This window comes from Crocuta crocuta, unplaced genomic scaffold (genome assembly GCF_008692635.1).
Source record: "Crocuta crocuta isolate KB4526 unplaced genomic scaffold, BGI_CrCroc_1.0 scaffold119, whole genome shotgun sequence".
In the NCBI taxonomy this organism is placed as follows: domain Eukaryota; kingdom Metazoa; phylum Chordata; class Mammalia; order Carnivora; family Hyaenidae; genus Crocuta; species Crocuta crocuta.
Window position 1 is genome coordinate 8674098 of NW_027551562.1, and position 17241 is coordinate 8691338.

Here is a 17241-nt window from a genome sequence, read left to right on the forward strand (position 1 = left end):
GGGGGGGGGGGGGGGGGCGGAGTGTGACACAGGCGGAGGCTGCTTCTGGAACATAGGAAGGGGGGTTGGGAGCTAGCTGGGGGTCCTGGAGAGCTACTTCGCAGTGGAACTGAAAGGCTGCAGTGGGTCTGGGGGTTCCCTTCTCAGAACAGACACGTGGTAAAACAAAGGCTAACTGTGGGTTCTAGGTGGGCGCGCGCCCCTCCAGTGCGCAGCAGATTCTAGGCAGGTGTGCACCCCTACAATGCCTTCAGCTTTCCTCTCTGACGAAACAGGTTCACGATGAAACGTGAGATGAGTGTCTGAATAAAGAACGCAGGTGATGGGGACACGCACGGGGCTAGTCCGCCAGCACTTCCAGAAGCTGTCCTACGGGACTGTCTGGGCCGCAGGCGTACCAGCAGCTCTAGGTACAAAACAAGCAGAGAGAAAAGCTTCAACTACAAGACCTGCGAGAATCTCCTGGGAAGAAACTGAAGTTCTTAGCCAAACCTCAGAATATTTGCCACAACAGTGCTCAGTGGTCCACAACAGCTCCGTCCAATAGAACTTTCTGTGATGAAGACAACAGTCTCTTTCTGTGCTGCCCAGGATGATAGCCACTGGCCGCGTGCGGCCACCGAGCACGTGAAATGTGGATGGTGTGGCTGAGGGACTGAATTTTCAGCTTTGTTAACTTTTAACAAACCTACACTTATACAGCTCTGCACGGCCAGTGGCTGGCGTACTGGATGGCGGTCAGAGGTCCAGTCCCTGAAGCAGACAGTCATCTGGCTCTCCGCCCATCACTGAAGCGCCCCTTGCCCCCCCGCCCCTTGCTTCATGTGATGCTTGGATCTCCTGCACCCCCACCACTTCAGATCCTGCAGTTAATTATTTGGTAATCGATGACAGTCATCCTGAACACAGGGCATGCCCAAAACTTGGTGACTGAAGCGATTTGGGTATTTGCCAATAGTTACAGAAAGTTTACTTTGACAGATCACCGATTATATATACTTTATCCTTAAATATCTGAAAATCCCAGAAACAGAGGCTTTATTCACTACTTTCCTTTTTAATGTTTATTGTCTTTATATTGAGAGAGAGCTCGAGAGTCAGCGGGGAGGGGCAGAGAGAGGGAGAGAGAGAGGATCCTAAGCAGGCCCTGCGCTGTCAGCGTCAAGCCCGACACGGGGTTCAAACTCTCAAACTGTGAGATCACGACCTGAGCCAAAATCTAGTCAGGTGCTCCCTGTACTTTTTACACATGAAAACACAGATGAGATTAAAGGTCCAGCCCAGGCCACACAGCTGTGATCGGGCAGAGGCCGGGCTGGGCCCTTCCACGCCCCAGTGCTGACTGGAGGCCGTCACTCTTTGGGCAGCACGACACCTGTGTGCAGCCACCGCCCACGACCCCAGCCTTACCCCCACCCTATCCAGGCCCCTCAAACCTCCAAGTCCCAGAAGGAAGAGGGTTCCATGTGCTGCCTCTGCGCCAGCTGCCTGGCACGCCCCCTCAGCCCCGCCCCCAGGCACCCAGCAACCCCCAGCCAGCGGTCACATTCCAGGCCAAGCATTCTGGCTGCACCGGCCTCACTCTTCACTCACCCCTCACTCTTCATTCGTTCAACTCCCACCGGCCTTTCTCAGCTCCTGCAGAACTTCCTCCCTCGTGCACTCAGTGCGTCCAACCACCACGAGAGCGGCAAGCAGGCTGCACTGGGGTCCCCTGCACGCCAGGGGCACCAAGTACCGTGACTCCTGACAGCCACCAACTGGATGTGGCCCGAGGCCCAGCCGAGGAGGGAGCAGTGAGAGAGAAATCACACTTCCAGGTGCGTGGACCTGACCCACAAGCAGCAGCAGCTGAACCACAGGAGGGCTCTACGGGAGGGCCCCTTCTAGAAAGACCCGCTGCACACTGTGGACACACACTCGGCTGCTAAAACCAAGACCAAAACCACAATGAGGTGTTACCTCACGCCTGTCAGAATGGCTACGATCAAAAACATTAAGCAGTAACAAGTGCTGGTGAGCAGGTGGAGAGAAGGGACCCTTGTGCACGGCCGGTGGGAATGCAAACTGGTTCAGCCACTCTGGAGATCAGTGTGGAGGGTCCTCAAAAAGTTAAGAACAGAAGTGGGGCACCTGGGTGGCTCAGTCAGTTAAGGGTCCGACTCTGGATTTTGGCTCAGGTCATGTTGTCACAGTTCCTGAGATCGAGCCCCTTGTTGGGCTCCATGTGGACAGTGCAGAGCCTGCTTGGGATTCTCTCCCCACGCCCCCCCTGCCCCTTGCATCTCTCACATGTGCACGCGCTCTCTCAAAATAAACATTAAAAAAAAAAAGTTAAAAACAGATGTACCACATGATCCAATAATTCCACTTTTGGACATTTACCTGAAGAAAACGAAAATACTAATTTGGACAAATCCCGCCCCCCGCTGACTGCACCATCACAGCAGCCAGGAAATGGAGGCAGCCCGGGCTGAACACCGGATACAGAGGAGGAGGTGCAGAGACGCCAGAATGTTCCTCAGCCACACGAAAGAGTGGGATCTTGCCATTTGCAACAACATGGATGGATCGAGAGGATATTACACCTAGCGAAACTGAGAAAGGTAAATGCTGCATGGTTCCGTGTATGTCTGGAATTTAATGACCAAACAAATGAACAAATGGAAACCCAGAAACAGACTCCTACATACGGAGCCCAAGCTAGGGGTCGCCAGAGGGGAGGCGGGTGGACGGGTGGGTTAGATGAAGGGGCTGAAGGGGTGCAAACTTCGTTACAAGGTGAGCCATGGGGATGAAAAGGGCAGCGGAGAGGAGAGTCCATAACACTGTCCTCACTTGTGGTGACAGACAGTGGCCACACTCACCATGGGGACATTTCATACTGTACAGAACTGCTGTCACTGTGCCGAATGCCTGGAACGATTATGATGCTGTATGTCAACTACACTTCAGTTACAGAAGTAAGTCTGAAAATGCGCCCCTCCTCCCCCAGCAGAAGGGGCGCCGTGTGCCGCGTGAACACGTGTGTGGGGTCACGTCAGGCAGAGGCTGGAGGAGAGCATCCGTCGGGAGGTCTGGGTCTGGCCTCCGGCGCAAACTTCTATGCACTGATGCGGTGTTCACACAGGCCTACCCAGCTCTCTCTGCGAGAGCAGCACTTCAGCACCGCTTTGCCGGGTCAGTGAGGACACACAGAAACCATGGACAGCATGGTAATTACAGGAGGTGATGGGCGCCTTCGTCATTTCACACTGTCCACGGGTGTCAAGTCATCACGTACGCCTTACACACACGCGACTTTACTTGTCAGTGACACCTCAGTACGGCCACTCTCTGAGGGGCTATACTTCCCTTCAGCAAAGGCGCTCGGGGGCATGGGTGGGCGGGCTGCAGCCTCCCCTCGGCGCCAGCTCAGCCCACGGCCGCTCTGACAGCTGGGACGCAGCTGGGACCTCACGGACACCCCCGTCACGGGCAGGGCGGCGCTGGGCTGCGGCCGTGACATGGCCTGAGGACTCCCTCGTGTCGGTCTGGGCTACTTGCCAGCGGGGTCCGTCCACACGCCAGGACCCGCCGCAGCTGCTGACGCGAGTTGTGCAGGACGCGGGGCTCCGTGGGGCTCCCGGCGGCACACACGGGCCGTGAGCCTGGCTGCCTCGCAGGGCACCAGCGACGGCTCCGCGAAAAGCTGTGGCACAGGAATGCTATGACCGCCTTCTGAGCACAGACCCCGAAACCGCAGCTGAGGACATGGCCCAGGCCTGGGCATGGGGTAACCAGTGCGAAACTCGGCGTCTCCAGACAGATCAAAGCCGCACGCTCAACTCCCTCTGTCTGAAAGCCAGCGGGGTGGCAGGCTCAGAGCTGCCGGGNTGAGGGACACAGAGAAACTGCGGACAAAGGAAGCGGGTGTGTTTCGACAGGGTCTTCTTATCTACAACCTGGCTGTCTGTGCAGTCGAGGGCGCGTGGGGCGGGTCGTGCACGGAGCCAGCTGCAGCAGGTGCCCAGGCTCCAGGCCTCGGGCCCCTCCCGGAAGGGGATGTGAAGGTCCTACCTCGTGTCACACGTGTGTGGGGCATGGGTATCAAACGTCTCCCTGCGACTGGACAGCAGCCAAGCTCTTCAAAAAGCGACCTGTCGTCCCTACAAATTAGCCTGGATGAAAACCCCAGTCCTTCCGAGCACATCGGTGGGGGCTGGGAACTCAGTCACCCTCCTGGGGTGAGACCAGCAGGTCTACGTGGCTGCTCTGTCAGGCGTCAGCTCTGAGCCAGGCCAGCTGGGTTCAAGGCCCTGGGACACGTGCTGTGGCCCTACTGGAGGGTCCCTCGGTCGCCCCAGTGAGCGCACAGGGCCAAGGGACGGCTCCCCGCCCCCTGTCCCCGGGCCACTGCTCACGGCCGCGCTCGCTCTGCGGCACGGGGGTGACGGGGCAGGAGCGCCAGGCGTGGCATGCAGGGTGTGTGCCCCACCGTGAGCAGGGTCCCACCTCCCACGCGGCGCTGCGTCCTGTTCAGGTCGTGCACCTGGCCTGACAGGCCACTTGCTTCCAGGAAGGAGGCACTTGTGCCTTTTCCCTGAAGAGACAGACAGACGCTGTCGCTACAAGATGCTGGAGGGCCAGCGAGAGAGGGCCCAGGGCCGGGCCAGCGCCAGGAGCCCCCACCAACAGATATTCTGATCTCGCGGAGGGCCCGGGACGGTGAGCAGGTGCTCTGAGCTCCTGAGCTGCCCGTTGTGAGATGTGAGGGCCTGGCCCGGTCACAGGGTCTCTGGGCCCCAACCAGGCTGTCCTTCTACACAGGCCTGGGGGTAAGGTGGGTGGGCTCTTAGGGGGGCAGAGTAAGCGCAAGTGACGAGAGCTGCCTTCCTAAGAAAGGGCCACGGGCCACGTTCTGTGTGTGGACCTGGACGAGAGCCGCCCGCAGGGCCAGACACGGGGTCCACGGGACAGCACGGGATCTTCTCTCTTATACACAGGTGCCCGCGACACGAGGAAAGCATTTCACAGAAAAAGAGCAAATGTAAGACAGATCGACGAGACACTTTGCCACNGCCACAGCGTGTCGGCTCCCAAACAGAAGAGGTTAACGTCTGCAGACCACAACCGTCTGACGGAGACCTAACGACCGGAAGGAGCAGTTGGGGCAGGTGCTCGACGCTCATCCGCAGGGTGCACGGAAGGGTGGCATTACACCTGTCGGACACGGAGCACCCGCCAGGTAGGGGGAGTGTGTGCGGGGGGCACACGGACATCCCAGACGACCAACCACAGCCAGCTGTGTCTGCCAGGCGGTTATGGACGCTCACCCCGGACAACTCAGAGTATGATCTGGGACCCGCGGTATGGACAGACCCCCTCCCGCCCCCGAAACTGTACCCGGGCACAGGCAGCACGCCCCCTGTGGGCACCCTCTTGCAGGTGGATCCACTTAGCTTTCACAAGGACCCTGGGAGTGGCTTCAACACCTGCCCCCATACGGCAGCACCTGGGCCCGGCCGGGTGGGCAGGCTTAGCCACGTCCCACACCACAGCGTGGGCACAGCAAGGACTTGGATCAGCTCCATTTTTACCCCAGAGCCGGGCTGACTTCCTCAAATATGAACACTGTACCAGCTTCCCTCACCCCTTCCGAAGGAAAAATATTCCTAGCCCCGCCTCGAGTCTACTTATAAATATGCACAGATAAACTGCGAATAAACTCCTTATGCTTTTTTCTCATACAACTTTACACAAAACCAAACATGCAAATTAAACATAACACTTTACAATCAATACACAGCAAAGGCACCAGCGTGCTTATCTGCAAGGCGCGATCCTACCCGGTGCCGGGCATTCGGCCCTGGGGCTCCCGCAGATTCCGAAGGCCCATGCCAATTGCCCTGCGCCCAGGCCGGCAGTGTCCCGCCGGGCACCGCGGTTATCGAAGAGCCCGAGACCAGTCAGTAAGGGGGTCTTATCAGCACCAGCCTTCCCTCGGCCGCAACGTACTCTACCGTTATCAGAGCGCTAAAACCACCCAGGCTCCTGGCAACTCAGACCAGCGCAAGGAGCTTAGTCATGTTAAGATGATAGAAAGACACAAAAACAAAAACACTTGATGCCCTTGGAGAACGTGCAGCTCAGTGGCCAGCACCGTAAGGACCCCCCACCCCGTGGGTACCACACCACCTTCCCTCCCAGGGCCCCGGGGACTGACGAAGCTAACGGGGCAGGTCATTCTCGACAGGAATCAACTTTACTGCACCCACTGGGCCAGCTGTTCTGTTACTAGTTTCTTTGTTGTGCTTTTTATTTTTTTAAGGTTTGTGTCAAGATTATTCCTGAGCTGAGTCTTTGCTCTTCTATTACCAACCAGCCCCCGTCACCATCCCGGATCAGCCCATTGGTTGGAAGATGTGCCAAGAGGTGACAACTTCTAGACAGAAACTGAATCCCTCTTTAAGTAAAGCCATGATAAGGACGAAAGCGATAATGAAAGGTGACATTTTAAAACAACCAGTACCCGGGTTGGTTAATCAATCGATTATTATTTCAGTGAGATATCAGCTGTGCCTCACAGCCACCATCACCTTCACCCCTGCAAACCACCATCATGGCCACCACCATCACACACGCCTCCACCTCTACAAATGTCCTTTTCCAAAGGTCTTTACCACCCAGACTCCTGTCTGATGGTGATCTGTGGCGCGTGAGGTGTGTGTGTTTTACATTTAAAAGTATCGTTCCAGGGGCGCCTGGGTGGCTCAGTCGGTTAAGGGTCCGACTTCGGCTCAAGTCATATCTCGCAGTTCGTGGGTTCAAGCCCCGCGTCGGGCTCTGTGCTGACAGCTCAGAGCCTGGAGCCAGTCTCGGATTCTGTGTCTCCCTCTCTCTCTCTGCCCCTCCCCCACTCAAGCTCTGTCTCTCTCTCAAAAAAATAAACATTAAAAAATAAAATAAAAATACCGTTCCAAGAAGCTCTCAGCTTCTGTCTCTGAACGTAGCCAACTCAGCCTCTCACTCTGAAAACACAGCATGCGGAAGGCAGCCTCCGTGGCTGTCGGGCTGAAGCACACAGCCGACCGCAGCCATCTCCCCAGTGACTTAGCGCGCAATGACGGGTTTGCATGTTTCTTCACTGCACAGTGCCTGATCCAAAAGTGTGCTTACCTTATCCCTCCCGATTGGGAGAGGCATCGCTGTGTAGAGATTCTTTCTTCCATCAAACACTGGTTTCCGATCCCCAAAGATCTGTGTTTTAAAGTGCTGGACCATATGTTCCACAATTTCCCTGAAACAAGACAATTCAAGCAAAAGGTCAATAAAATCAGAGAAACGGCACAGAAGGACGACATCCTTCTCACGCTGGGTTAGAAGCGATTTCGTACAACCTGTGGCTGCTTTCAGCAACACGACTCTCAATTTTGTTCTATAAACACTCAAACCAGAACCTTCATTGGGTTTAGGCTCATTCATTTGGCTGCTCAAACATGGGCGAACTTTCTCCATGCCGGGCACTGTGGATGCTACCCAGAGCGGACAACAGACGCATCGAGAACCTCCTGCAGGCACTGAGGAAAAGACCAGCATGGATGGGGTTCCGGCTCCCAAAGCTGTGGGATCGGACACCACGTGTGTCACCATGGGACCCTGCAGTCCTCCCACCAGAGCACAAAACGACCCCAGCCTGGCTGACACCGTGGCCTTGCTTTGGTCCCTGGAAAGGCAAAGGATCTGACCCCACCAGAGGCTTCCAGGGGGTCTGTGTGACCAGCTCGGCCTCTCGCACTCTCGCGATCTGCTCTAAGTGCACAGCCTGGGTGCTGATGCCCTTTCGGTCCGGGCTCCACATCAAAGATCCTACACTCGGCTCAAAGCCCGAGTCTGGCCTGACCTAGCCGGGGTGGTCGAAGGACCTGAAGGGCCATGAGCATCAAACAGGAAGCGTGTTGTTTTGAGCCACTCAGATGTTGCTGCTGCGTGTTCCCGGCATCACGGCACCGGAAGGGCAGCGAACGCAGAGACTGTTGTGTGGCAGTGCTCCCTAAGCAACGGGCGGGCCCATGGCCCTCCCAGCCACACTGCACCTGCCTGCCCACGTCTCGGCTGGGACGCGTGCAGAGCCCACTCCGGAAGGCCGGGGCGGCCAGAGCACCCTGCTGGCTCTGAGGCCCAGCAAGGCCAGTGCCGCCCGCCCTCTCCGCAGGCCTGCTGCAAGGCAGCCCACTTAGCACCTCGCTGCCAGCGTCTCCATACAGCTCACCAAATACTCGACTCCTCTTACACAGGGTGCCTAATAAGGTATAGACAGGAAAGGCCCCAAGGCCGGCCTGGCCCCCGAAGGCCCTCATAAGGGAACTGTGCAGAAGACCGATAGGAAGCGAACGGCCGGGCTCCAAATCTCGGTCTTTATCAGGAGACAGCAGCTTGTGGGGTGCGGCACACACAGAGACACACACTGTGGCTGCAGGGCAAGAGGGGAGGGAGGGGACATCTGAGACGCTGTCCCCGGCAAGGGACGGCTGAGCTCTGCTTGGTCGTAAGGGGGTTTCTCTGGGGCAGAGTCTTGGTCATCTTTCAGGAAGCAAGAATCAGAAATTCATTCCATTCCTTTTCCAGAACATGAGCACAGCGAGCCTGAGGTTTGCCTCATTCAAGCTGGCGGCGCCCAGCTGACCTTCAGCTGTGGTCACGGCAGGAGGCAGAGGGGGCGGTAGGGATGCAGCCAGTCCGCCCAATGCCCACTGGCCCGGGGGGTCCTCGGGGCAAACAGAGCCTCTGGGCGACATCTTGTTTGATGCGCTCCACCGGGAATGCACCAGGCCTCTGACAGAGAGGGAGGTCACCGCCCGGGCGGGTGTGAGGCCCCGAAGACAACCGGGCCACCTCTGACCTCCCGGTCTGCCGTTCCTGACCAGCAGCCAGGGCCCAGGCTCCCCTGGGTGTCTTCACACTGCTCTGGGCCATCCGAAACGGGCTGTCTCCAGGCCACCGCTATCCAAGCCACAAAGCCCTCATCTTCTTGGCAGGGTGTCACTGCCTACTCGAGGTCTAGGTGGCCCCACTGGAGAGTTCCACCCAGATTCAAAGAACAAAATCATCCAACTGAATTCAAAATTATGGTGAATAGAATTACGAGGACACATGCCCCCAACTCATTTTATGAGGCTAGCGAGACTTCTACCTCAAAACCCGACAAGGTGATCAAGAGCCTGTTTCACTTATAAATATGGATGAAGAAACAAAGTACAGCTGACCCTTGAACCATGCAAGGGTTGGGGTGCACACACTGCCAGTCAAACCCCCATACACACACACACACACGCGCGCGCACGCGCGCATGCAACTTTAGATACTCCCAAAACATAACTACTAATAGCCTACTACTGACCACCACTTACCGGTATCAGAGTTAATAAACACATACTTGTATGTTATGTATATTACATACTATATTCTTACAATAAAGTAAGCTAAGAAAAAGAAAACATCATTAAGAAAGTTATTAGAAGGGACACCTGGGTGGCTCAGTCGGTTAAGTGTCCAACTTCAGCTCAGGTCATGATCTCACCATTCGTGAGTTCAAGTCCCACTTCGGACTCTGTGCTGACAGCTCAGAGCCTGGAGCCTGCTTCGGATTCTGTGTTTCCCTCTCTCTAACCCTCCCCCACTCACAGTCTGTCTCTCAAAAATAAACAAACATTAAAAAAAAAAATTAAGAAAGTCACAAGTAAAGGAAAATACATTTACTTTCAGGACTCCATTTATTGAAAAAAATCCACATAAGTGGACATGTACAGTTCAAACTGTGTTGTGCAAGGGTTAACTGTATTAACAAACTGAGTCCAGCGACACGTTAAAAATAAGACATTGTAGAAAACCAAAGCTGGAGGCATCACAATTCCAGACCTCAAACTATTACAAAGCTATAGTCTTCAAGACGGTATGGTACCGGCACAAAATCAAAAACACTGATGACTGAAACAGAATAGATAACCCAGAAATGGGTACTCAAACACATGGCTAACTCATCTGACAAAGCAGGAAAGAATATTCAATGGGAAAAAGACAGTCTCTTCAGCAAATGGTGCTGGGAAAACTGGACAGCGACATGCAGAAGAATGAACCTGGACCACTTTCTTACATTGGACACAAAAATAAATTCAAAATGGATGAAAGACCCAAACATAAGATAGGAAGCCATCAAAATTCCAGACAAAACAGGCAACAACCTCTTTAACCTTGGCTGCAGCAACTCCTTCTTTTTTTTAATGTTTATTTTTGAGAGAGAGAGAGAGAGAGAATATCCAAAGCAGGCTTCAGGCTCTGAGCTGTCAGCACAGGGCCCAACACAGAGATCGAACCCACGAGCTACAAGATCATGACTTGAGTCAAAGTCAGATGCCCAACCAACTGAGCCACCCAGGCACCCCTTGGCTGCAGCAACTTCTTACTCGACATGTCTCCAGAGGCAAGGGAAACAAAAGCAAAAATGAACTATTGGGACCTCGTCAAGATTAAATGCTTCTGCACAGCAAAGGAAGCAACCAGCAAAACTAAAAGGTAAACAACGGAATGGAAGAAGATATTTGCAAATGACATATCAGATAAAGGGTTAGTATCCAAAATCTATAAAGAACTTCTCAAACTCAACACTCAAAACCAAATAATCCAGTGAAGAAATGGGCAAAAGACACGAACAGACACTTTTCCAAAGAAGACATCCAGATGGCTAACACACACATGAAAAGATGTTCAATATTACTCATCACCAGGGAAATACAAATCAAAACCACAATGAGATACCATCTCACACCTGTCAGAACGGCTAAAATTAACAACTCAGGAAACAAGAGGTGGCGGTGAGGATGCAGAGAAAGGGGAACCCTTTTGCAGCTGCTGGTGGGAATGTGAACTGGTGTAACCACTTTGGAAAACAGTATGGAGGTTCCTCAAAAAATTAAAACTAGAACCACGCTACAACCCAGTAACTGCAGTACTACGTATTTACCCAAAGGATTCAGGAGTGCCGTTTTGAAGGGGCACATGCGTGCCAGTGTTTATAGCAGCGCTATCAACAACAGCCAAATTATGGGAAGGGCCCCAATGCCCATCAGCTGATGAGTGGATAAAGGAGACGTGGTATGTATATACAATGGAACACTACTCCACGATCAAAAAGGAAGAAATCTTGCCATTTGCAACAACGTGGATGGAACTAGAGGGTATCATGCTAAGGGAAATAAGTCAGCCAGAGAAAGACAAGTATATGATTTCACTCATGTGTGGAGTTTAAGATACAAAACAGATGAACATAGGGGAAGGCAAGCAAAATGAAGACAAAAACAGAGGAAGAGAAACCATAAAAGACTCTTAAATACAGAGAACAAACTGAGGGTTGCTGGTGGGGTGCTATGTGGGGGGATGGGCTAGATGGGGGACGGAAGGAAGACACTTGTTGGGATGAGCACTGGGTATTATATATGTATAAATGGTGAATCACTAAATTCTATTCCAGAAATCGTTATTACACTATGTTAACTAACCTGGATTTAAATTTTAAAAAAAATTTAAAATACATATATATTAAAGAAATAATAAGACATTGTGTCAGTGCTGGGCAGATAACCAGGAATGAAAGGTTGGATTTAATCTGACAAAAGTAACCAACATAAAACACATTACAGACATCAAGTAGAATCTACAGCTACAAAACTTCTGGGAGAAAACATAAGAGAAAAATCTTTAATGAACCTTGGAATAAACAAAGATTTCTTAGAACATAAATAGTATGAACACCAAAAAAAAAAATGTAGTACATTCAAAAACATCATCAAATTTAAAACTTTTTGGGGGGGTCTGGATGGCTCAGTGGGTTGAGCGTCTGATCTCCTGGTTCATGAGTTCAAGCCCCATGTCAGGCTCTGTGCTGACAGCTCAGAGCCTGGAGCCTGCTTCGGATTCTGTGCCTCCCTCTCTCTCTGTCCCTCCCCCACTTATGCTCTCTCTGTCTCTCTCTCTCAAAAATGAATTAACATTAAAAAATTTTTAATAAAATTAAAACATTAAAAATTTTAATAAAATTTAATAAAAGAAAATTCTCATAACTCAGGAAGACAATCAAACCAACTTTAAACGATGGGTAAAAGATAAGAACAGACATACTGCCAAAGAAGCTACTCGAATGGTCAGTCAGTACAGGAAAGGATGCTCCTCTTTAGTCATGAGGAAAATGCTACCAAAACCACAAGAGAGACCACCACACACCCAACAGCCAGGGCTGAAGAGACAAAGGCTGAGCAGAGCCAGGGCTGCAGCGGGGAGCGCAGGGGGACAGTCTCACACCCTGTTGCTGGGGGAGTACAGACCTGGGGGGTGGAGTCTTGTAAAGGTCAGCGTGTATTTACCATGCTGTCTAGTGGTACCAGGAAGGACACAAGAGAAATGAAAACACGGAACTACGTCAACTCTGGCATGCAAATGTTTAGAACAGCCTCAAACCGGAAACAACTCTGTCAACTGGGTGAACAGACCAGGGCACAAGTGTGTAACGGGGCACTTCTCCCACTGCAGGACTGCTAGTGCCTGCAACGCGACAGCCGTGTCGTAGAGACACGCTCAGGAAAGGGGCCAGGCACGCGGCAGTGCACGCTGTACAATTCCATTTATAGGAGACTCTTGAACAGGCAACAAGGATCTGTGTTAGCAGAAGGCACTTCGGTGGCTGCCCAGGGGCAGGGGACAGGGGACTGGCTGTGAAGGGGCAGGAAAGAGCTCTGGGGCTGTCAGGATGTCCCTCACCTCCACTGACGTCCTTGTTATGTGTGTGTGCGGTTTTTAAAAACTCATTAACTGTAAACTAAAAATGGATGCATTTTATTGTACACAATTATATCTCAATAAATTTGTTTTAAAAATCAAATGTAAAAAATTTTTTTTAAATTATTATTATCTCAAAGATACAGGAAAAAGCATTTACTAAAATTCAACACCCATTCACAATTTTTTTAAATTAGCAAATCAGGAACAGATGGACATGTCCTTCATCTGGGAGAGGCCTCCCGCTGGGACTCACAATAAAGCAAAGCTGGTGCTCGGGCCGCTTCTGCTCACTGCTGGGTTGGAGGCTATGCTCACCACGTAGGGTAAGACAGGGAGAGGACGGTAAAGATGAAAAAACTACCATTACTGGTGGACATTAGTATTTGATGAAAATCCCGACAAGCCTGCAGAAAAACACCGCATGCTTCACAAAGAGTCCTTGCCTTTTTATCCGTGTAAATCCAGGGCCCAGCACATAGCAGAGTCTCCAGAAATGCACACAAGTACACACATTTCCCCAGTACCAAGTCTTCTTTTTTTTTTTTTAAATAATTTATTGTCAAGTTGGCTAACATACAGTGTGTACAGTGTGCTCTTGGCTTCATGAGTAGAATCCCGTGATTCATTGCTTCCATACAACACCCAGTGCTCGTCCCAACAGATGCCCTCCCCAATGCCCATCACCCACCTTCCCTGCCCCCCGAGGCCCCACACCCTGTTTGTTCTCGGTATTTAAGAGTCTCTTACGGTTTGCCTCCCTGTTTGTAGCTTATTTTTCCTTCCCTACTCCCGTGGTCTTCTGTTAAGTTTTTCAAATTCTACACATGAGTGAAAACATGCTATCTGACTGGCTTATTACCAAGTCTTTATTTGTTCATTCATTCATTCACTCACTCACTTGTTCACTCTCTCAGCGGGGAGTGGTGAGGGAGGGGGGAGCTTGTGGGCAAAGTCAATCTCAAAGAGACCAGGAAGCCCAGTCTTGGAAGAGTGTCATGTGGGGAGGGGCCACAAACCCCCTCCCCTGACCTCCTAGAAAATGCAGATGTGCCACAAAGCTTTGGTTTCCAGCAACTGCATTTATGGAGTTAACGCTTTTTCTTCTCCTGTAAGAAGATTTTGCGGCCACTCTGAGAAGAGTTTCTCTGACAGCAGAGGACCTTCTGAGTTACTTGGCTACAAAGCATGGCTGTGTCTGGAAACACAGATTTAAATGATCTTACTGGGGGTGCCTGGGTGGCTCAGTCAGTTAAGCGCCTGACTTCCATGATCTCACGGTTTGTGGGTTCGAGCCCTGCGTCGGGCTCTGTGCAGACAGTTAGCTCAGAGCCTGGAGCCTGTTTCAGATTCTGTGTCTCCCTCTCTCTCTGCCCCTGATCACACGGTCTCTCTCTCTCTCAAAAATAAATTTAAAAAAATGATCTTACTGTATAAAGCAACAAAGTATCAGTACGTTGTGTGCTATGTTTTCATGCATGTTTCCAGACTCAGGGGATGCCCTATCAGGCTCCCCTTTTCTAGAAAGAAAGCATCACCCGCTGCTGTCCCTCTCTGTGCTCAGATGGGAGAAGAGCATATATAGGGTGTGGTGCAGTCGTTCATGTCCCAATGAAGGGCAGATTTACCCAAAGTGTGTGCGGAATGAGGCACGGGGGACAACCAGTTCCCAGTGGCACACACAAATCCTGTTTGGGAACTGGAAATACCAGAAGTGTTAAAAAACCAAAACAAAATAAACCAACTAACATACCATCATCATGGATTGGAATAGTTATTTCTCCCCAAAGAAAACCACTCCTTTAATCCCAATTTAAAAAAAAATCCAAAGGGGTTTATTTTGTGGAATTTAATAGACTAATTTCTCTCTTTTAAAATGTTTTATTCTTTTTTTTTTTTTTTGAGAGAGAGAGCGAGAGCATGCATAAGCACAGGGGAAGCAGAGAGAGAGGGGAACAGAGGATCCAAAGTGGTCTCTGTGCTGACAGGCTGACAGCAGCAAGCTGGACGCGGGGCTCGAACGCACCAACCGTGAGGTGGGAACCTGAGCCCCGACCCTGCGCGCTGACTACTTCCTGACACGTACCTGGAAACATGAAGCACAGAGGCTAGCCAGGGCCCTCTGAGCAGGAACAGGTGGATGCGTCCGAGTTACAGCGACAGGGACGGTGCTGTGCAGAAGCAGGGAAGGGCCAGGCGGCCCCGGAACAGCATCAAGAGCCCAGAGAAAGACCCACGGGCATGCAGACATTTCTTTTATGACAGAGGAACAGAAAAATGAACAGGGCCTACTCCTCGAAGCCTGTGCTGAGGCAACCACGCATCTAGTGAAGCCGTGCCCTTGCCCCTTGAGATGTGTCTATACCAACACTCACTGCCTTAAGGCGAACCCGATCCTGCTGCTGCCGTGACAATTCTACTCAGGTACCGACACTGCGTACAGCCTCCGCGCAGGCGCACCACTCACGCACCGAACAGTGGGCACAGCCTCCGCGCAGGCGCATCCAGCGCCCGCAGAATCCGGCACGGCCGGGGCTCAGGCATCACAAGCCGGGGCCACGCCGATGTGCTACAAAGCGACCCTGCTCGGGTGACCGGTCGTGTGGAACCCTGGCCACCCCAGGGCCCGGGAGAAGGCACCCGTTAGCACCCAAGGTCTGCTCCCGGGCCTCGGAGACTGACCCTCCCGGGAAGGAAGGAAGGTTCACCTTGTGCTGAACGTAAGTGGGGATCACGCCCCTTAACTTTTATGACAGGCTGGCCACTGACTGTAAAACATGCAGGTCCCTTCCCTTCGTTCACACTGACCGCCTCCCAGGGACTGGCCAGGGACTGACTGGCCTTCGTTCCTTCCTGTGTCTCAGTCTCTCTGCTTTAATGGTGGTAAAAATACAACAGCATACAATTTGTCATTTTAGTCATTTTTACATGTACGGTTCAGCGGCACCGGGTACAGCCACACTGCTGTGCCACCATCAGCACCGGCGTCTCCACAACGTCTCCATCCTCAGGGGAAGGCCTGCACCCATTACACACACACACACACACACACACACACGCACGCACCCCCGCACCCCTCCTTCAAGCCCCGGGGACTGGCCCTGACGAGCTGCTCCCTAGCAACTGCTCAGAGGCTTCCCGGAGGAACCCCCTGGGGTACGTGACCTTTCGGGGCCCTGCGTCTAGCTCGTCCTGAAGCCAAGCTCCCGGGCTACAGGAGTGTGGCTCCCTGGACAAACGCCTTCACTGCACAGAAGTCTGGGGCTGCGCGGCTGGCCTCACTCACAAGGCCACAGACCCGAAGCTCCCGGAGGGTCCACGCCCTGGGCGTAAAGATGCCAGCACTCACCCTGCGCAGGCGCTTTGCGCAGCTGGTCCGGCCCCCGCGGCGGCCTCGAGGGGTGGGCACTGTCCTCTCCGTCTCACGCACGGGACACAGAGGCACAAAGCCACATGCTGCCAGCTGCAGTAGCAAGACCTAAAACTGCTGATCCACACGGGCTGGCAACTTTCTTGGTGCCCTTTCGCCATAATTCTGGACACCTTTCCTCTCTCTTTTTAAATTTATTTATTTTGAGAGAGAGAGAGAGAATATGAGCAGGGGAGGGGCGAGGGGGTGGACAGGGGACCTGAAGCAGGTTCTGTGCTGACAGCAGAGAGCCTGATGTGGGGCTCGACCTCACGAACTGTGAGATCATGACCTGAGCCGAAGTCCGACACTTAACACCCTGAGCCACCCAGGCGCCCCCGTGGGGAAGTTTTCTCTTTAAAAAACAAAATGCATTCCTTTGTTAATCTCGAGCTACACAAGTTTTGCATGACTCTGTCGTCACTGCCAATTTCAAATATGGATCATGCTGGAAGTCTGCCCAGACTACCTCCTCCTGTCAGTCCTCTCCGAAGTGACTTTATGCTTTTCAAACCCATGCGTTTACATAAATATGTGGGGACATAAAAAGAAATACAGTGTATCATTATTTTTTAAACATATGGCATCAAACACGCTTCTGGAGCTTGCTGTCTTCCCACTAGGTGTCTCGAGACCTTGCCTTGTCACTAGATACAAAGTGGCCATCAAGTCTAGAAATAGAGACATGACTGCTTCTTGTAACATAAAGTCCTATTAACAAGCCACTTATGACCTAGTTGTCTATGTTTCCAGACTGAATGTTCACACATGAAACTCCATTTCACTGTTGTCTACAGTTGCACTGTACACACAGGATGTTTAACCATCCCTACTCACCAACCTGTCCATCGTCCCTCCCTACTGACCGACCTGACCGTCGCTCCATCCCTACTGACTCACCTGTCCGTCGTTCCATCCCTACTGACCGACCTGACCATCTTTCCATCCCTACTGACCGACCTGACCGTCGCTCCATCCCTACTGACTCACCTGTCCGTCGTTCCATCCCTACTGACTCACCTGTC

General features: G+C 52.4%; 1 protein-coding gene across 2 annotated transcripts in view; it reads right to left on the bottom strand.

Annotated features, from left to right (window-relative positions):
* The window catches only part of AGO2 (argonaute RISC catalytic component 2), a 99034-nt gene that overhangs the window by 25573 nt on the left and 56220 nt on the right, over positions 1 to 17241 (bottom strand). For both annotated transcript variants that reach the window (XM_077749959.1, XM_077749960.1), the window contains exon 3: positions 7159 to 7279. In XM_077749959.1, coding sequence (XP_077606085.1) covers positions 7159 to 7279 — 121 coding nt within the window. The remainder of the gene's footprint in view (positions 1 to 7158; positions 7280 to 17241) is intronic.